The following is a 5336-nucleotide window of genomic DNA, read 5'->3' as shown; positions in this document are numbered from 1 at the left end:
GTCTTTTTTATAAGCCCCCTTTAAGTACTGATAGGCTGCAAGAAGGTCTCCCCAAAGCCTTCTCTTCTCTAGGCTGAACAACCCCAACTCTCTCAGCCTGTCCTCATAGGAAAGGTGTTCCAGCCCCCTGAACATTTTTTGCGGCCCTCCTCTGGACCCGCTCCAACTCCATGTCTTTCCTGTGCTGAGGACTCCAGAGCTGGATGCAGTGCTCCAGGTGGGGTCTCACCAGAACCGAGTAGAGGGGCAGAATCCCCTCCCTCGACCTGCTGGCCACGCTTCTTTGGATGCAGCCCAGGATATGGTTGGCCTTCTGGGCTGCAACCACACATTGCCGGCTCATGTCCAGCTTTTCATCCCCCAAGTCCTTCTCCGCAGGGCTGTTCTCAATCCCTTCATCCCCCAGCCTGTATTGATACCGGGGGGTGCCCAGTTGATACTTGGAACAGGTTGCCCAAAGACATGTTGGATTCTCCATTGTTGGAAATGCTCAAGACTCAGGCTGACAGGGCCCTGAACAACCTAATCTCTGTCCATGCTTACAACAGCAGGTTAGGGCAGGTGAACTCCATAGGCCCCTTCTAAGAAGGACTGCTCTGCAAGTCTTTGTCTCTCTCGCCACTGGATGAGGTCTGAGCGTCCCTGGTTCCCTCTTAGCTTTTCCTCATCCAGGAAAGGCACTTTCTGGAGACTACAGCAGCACTGAGATGGTGTCTGCAGGCCACATCCAGGATGGGATGATGGGTGAGTCCATCTTCTGACTTCAAGGAGAGCAACTTGAGGAGTTGGTTACCCTCTGAGCAAAGGTAGTTACAAGGTCTGAGTCAGGGAGGCACAAGACTGGGCACAGGCATGCCTGCAACATAGCACAGCCAAACACCAAGGGCAACAGCTGGAGCTGAAAAGCAGTGCCTGACTGAGGAGCAGCCCCTAGTTGGGCCTTCTCAATGGGGCATGGCTGCATTATCAGAGCTGACCCTGGGTATAGGGTAACCTGACCCCATGGAGTGGGACTGGGCTCAGGACCCAGTCTGGGCTCTACTGGGCAGCAGACAAGTAAAGGGGACGCTTTCACGGCTCTGTTCATCTCCTGTAGATGGTACTGCCTACAGCAGCTCAGGCAAGTCAGACCTTGGAGGTATCAATTTCCTTTTGTCAGCTCTTAAGAGAGACCAGGCAACTCACTCTGTTGAAAATCAGTAACAGAATCTGAGAATGGTTGAGGTTGGACGGGACCTCCAAAGGTCATCTTGTCCAACCCCCCTGCTCAAGCAGGGCTACCTAGAGCCAGTTGCCCAGGACTGTGTCTAGTCGTGTTTTGAATATCTCCAAAGACAGACTTGACAACCTCTCTGGGCAGCTTGATGACTAGTGAAAGATGAGAAACAGGGTTTCTTCAGAGGGGAAAACCAGTGCCCCATCCAGTTGCTTTTTTCATGCTGTGGCATTAATGGAGCATGTCCAACAGCTTGGGGTGAGGAAGCCTTGTTTCCCATGGTCACAGTTATTCCCGGCACCATCCAGCTGAGAGGTTGAAGAAAGAGATCCCTCTGCTGTAAGGCTGGAAAAGTTTTCTCGGGGCGGGGGGGAAGAAATCCCATTCCCTCACATGACTCTTAAATGAAAGTGCATCATGTCAGAACTCAGCAAGGGCTGACTGCTCCCTAAGGGTTAGGGAGCCACGAGCTAAGGACAATAACATGGCTGGCATGGCAGGGAGCTCACCAGCAACGGCCCAGTCTGACTTTACCCCAGCAAGGTGGGTAGGCAGGCCTGGAGATGGCAGATGGTCAACTGAGGGTCAAGACACTGTACAACTTTGTGGTGATGAGGCAGAACTAAGGTCAAGCTGGGAGCAGATGTCAGCCAACCAGGATCAGGTCTAGTGAGGGTCAGAGGGAGCCCAGTGCTCATCAGGCAGGTCCACAGTGGCCAGGAAGGTCCAAGGCCTTGCTGGAAATTGCTCTGCAGGTCAGAGCATGGGCCAGCGGAGCCCATGACCAGGCACAGGGCTGGAGACCAGCATTCCTACAGCATCCCAGTCCAGGGCTGAAGGCCCAGGGCTGAGCTGAAATGAAGATTCAGAGGTCAGGGGTGTGGGTGGAGGACCCGGGGAAGGATGGTTGTGCTCATGTCCTGTCAGCTGCAGCACAGACATCTGTATCCATAGGGCCACCCTCTCCTGCCCTCCCAGCTGGTACAAAGGCAGAGGAGACCACCCCTCATGACATGCAAGAGCAGCTCCCAGGTAGGAGAGGTGGACCCCATCCAGAAGGACATCTCAGTAGCTCCACTGCCATCAACCCTTGACACGGCAGGGCCCCATTCCTTGTGGAGACATTTGGGGGCCCTCTCCCTGCAGGGGACAGAGCCTGGTGCCCATGGGTGACTCACGCCACCTTACAGCCCAAGTCTCCATGGCCAGAGAAAAATGCCTTCTGGCTCTGCCTCATCCTCCCCACCAACCAGAGGAGAGGCTAGATGGACCAGCTCACACATTCAGGGATGTGCTGCTCTCTGAATCAAATAAAATGCAGTCATCTGTGAGAAGGGGAGGTGGATCCAAACTTCTGGGATTCTGCCCTGTGTCCTGTCCCTAACGAGCAAGCTCAGAGACGCCCCTGCCCATTGCCTTGCCTCAGTTTCCTTTTTCAGAGGAGCAGGCTGCAGGTCTAACCGGGAGGCTTTGGGGGAGGCCAGCCCTTACTTGCGATGTTGACACAGTTTCTACCAGTTGGGAGCCATCATCCCAGCAGGGAGCCAATTACATTCTGTTTACTAAGAGAAATCCCTAAGGAGGGCTGAGAGGCAGAAATAAACCTTTGCGAGATTGAGGTCTGCTATAACTCCTGTGCATGGGGATCTGGTTGGAGAAGGGATAGCTGCCTTGATGTGTTGACAGAATAAGTTTTGTTTCAAATCATGGCTGTTGTTTACTCCAATATATCTTTCCTTTGGCAGAGAGCAGAGATGTTCTGTCCTTCTTCCTCTTCATACCAGTAAAGTCCACCACAGCTCTGTTTAAACCAGATGCAGAAATGTGTCTCCTTTCTTGCAGGCCCATTCCCTGCGAGCATGAAAAGAAAGATAAACACTGTATGGAGGGAGTGGGACCATCAGACATCATCATTAGCAGCCACAGCAAAAGCATCTCTATCCGGTGGGCCACTCTCTCCTGCCTTTCAGTATCAGCTGAAAGATACTGCCTGGTATGTATTGGGCACCCCCCGGTATCAATACAGGCTGGGTGAGGAAGGGGTTGAGAACAGCCCTGCGGAGAAGGACTTGGGGGTACTGGTGGATGAAAAGCTGGACAGGACAGATAGAACAGCGCTCTTGGCCTGAGCAGAAGGACTTTCTCTGTGAACGCCAAAGTAGGAACTTTGCCTCACAGCAGCAATGTGAAGCAATTCACGGACATGGTCAGAAGCAAACTCTCATCTAGGAAAACCTGTTCTTCACCTTTCCCCAGCCAGGGAGCACTTCACAGGACCATCTGTGCTGCCTGCTATAGCGCAGAATCACTTGCTGTTCTCATTCAAAGTCCTTTCTAAAGGATCATTCACACATTCTTTCTAAAGCAAATGCGGATATGCTCTTTATTAAATGTCTCCCTCTTCAAATTGGGGCAAAAAAGAAGACCAAACTGTGACGGTGATGGAGAAAGGAGGACAGGATAATGGGACGTCGCCATTGGGGTTCCTCCTGGTGGGAATGGGGAATGTTCCCACGGCCCAGGCGGCGCTCTTCCTCCTCTCGCTCATCATCTACTTGGTGACCGTGGTTGGGAACATCCTCATCATTGTGCTGGTGGTGGCAGAGCAGCATCTGCACACCCCCATGTACTTCTTCCTGGGCAATCTCTCCTCCTTGGAGACCTTCTACAGCTCCGCTATCCTGCCCCGGCTGCTGGCCAGCTTCCTGACTGGGGAGAGGACCATCTCTGCTCATGGCTGTGTGGCTCAGTTCTATTTCTTTGCTGCTCTTGCAACTACCGAGTGTTACCTGCTGGCAGCCATGTCCTACGATTGGTACTTGGCCATATGCCAGCCCCTGCTCTACGCAAGCCTCATGACCTGGAAGGTCTGTCTACAGCTGGTGGCTGGGTCTTGGCTACTGGGATTGCTGGTCTCCACGGTACTTACGTCTCTCTTGCCCCAGTTACAGTTCTGCGGCCCCAGGACGATCAACTGCTTCTTCTGTGATTTTACCCCATTGCTGGAGCTTGCCTGCAGTGACACCAGCATGGCCACACTTGTTGCTTTCATATTTGGCTTCTTGGATGTGGTCTTCCCCTTCCTCTTCACCCTGGCCTCCTACGTGTGCATCATAGCTGCCATCCTGAGGATCCCATCCAACGTGGGCAGGCAGAAGGCCTTCTCCACCTGCTCCTCTCACCTCACCATCGTCGCCGTTTTCTATGGCTCCCTCTTTGTTGTCTATGTCCTGCCCAGAACAGCCCCGCTGTGGCAGCTCAGCAAAGTGTTCTCCTTCTTCTACACCGTCCTCACGCCCCTGGTCAACCCCCTCACCTACAGCCTGAGGAACAGGGAGGTCAGGGAGGCCCTGAGGAAAGGACTCCGAAAAGCCCTGGCCTCCACCCAGACTTTGTAGTATGTATTAGACCATGGTGTAGAAGTGGTCCCCCTGTGAACTGCTGAGGATGAAGCGTGGGAAGGCATATATGCTGCATACCAGATACTCTCCAGGTCCCCGTGCCTTGTGGATGTTTGATGTTTGTGAGACAGAAAGGATGATGGAGGATCCAGTTCCTTAGAGATCTTTTTGTCTTGTTTAGAAGAGACTGTGAGAAAGTCCCTGCTTGCGTGTATCATGATCATGAATAAATTGTGTACTTGTCCATTGGATCTCCGCTTTTTCTGTGAAGATAAAAGAGGAATTGAGCTTGAAATGAGAGCTCTTTCCAAGTCCTAGCATTCTGGCATTGTTTGAGTGTGGGTTTCTCTGGTGCTATTCATCTCTGACTTGAGCAAATCGAGGTGCGTGGGGACAAGGAACCAAGCAGAGACATTGGGGAATGTGACGGCATCTGAAAGGGGTCTCGCTTCCCCGCCGTGGTCAAAAGCACTCATGCCTCTGGGCAGGGCCATCCATGCCAGGTGGTCTGCGATTCATCCATGTGGTCAATGCTAACACAGGCCACAGTGTTAACTATGTTATGCTAACACGGGCAGTCTGCCTCCTTGGGTCGTCCAGTGCAATTGAAGAAGGCTCTCTGGCTGGCGTGTCCCCCTGGGGAGAGGAACCATCCCTCATGTCCAGCTCCTGCCAAGAGTCCTCCCCTCACTTCTATTGCAGCACCTGGAGTGACTCCT

At 53.0% G+C, this 5336-nt stretch overlaps 1 protein-coding gene across 1 annotated transcript; it reads left to right on the top strand.

The window, feature by feature from the left end:
- The first annotated feature begins 3657 nt into the window (after nucleotides 1-3657).
- Nucleotides 3658-4614, top strand: LOC103893794 (olfactory receptor 6B1). Its single transcript, XM_009273032.1, has one exon. The coding sequence runs from the start codon at nucleotides 3658-3660 to the stop codon at nucleotides 4612-4614; it is 957 nt and encodes a 318-aa protein (XP_009271307.1).
- The last annotated feature ends 722 nt before the right edge of the window (nucleotides 4615-5336 follow it).

The sequence above is a fragment of the Aptenodytes forsteri genome, unplaced genomic scaffold, assembly GCF_000699145.1.
Source record: "Aptenodytes forsteri isolate BGI_AS27 unplaced genomic scaffold, ASM69914v1 Scaffold126, whole genome shotgun sequence".
NCBI lineage: Eukaryota > Metazoa > Chordata > Aves > Sphenisciformes > Spheniscidae > Aptenodytes > Aptenodytes forsteri.
Note: the sequence above shows the minus strand (reverse complement) of the source record. Positions and strands in the feature narration are given on the sequence as shown.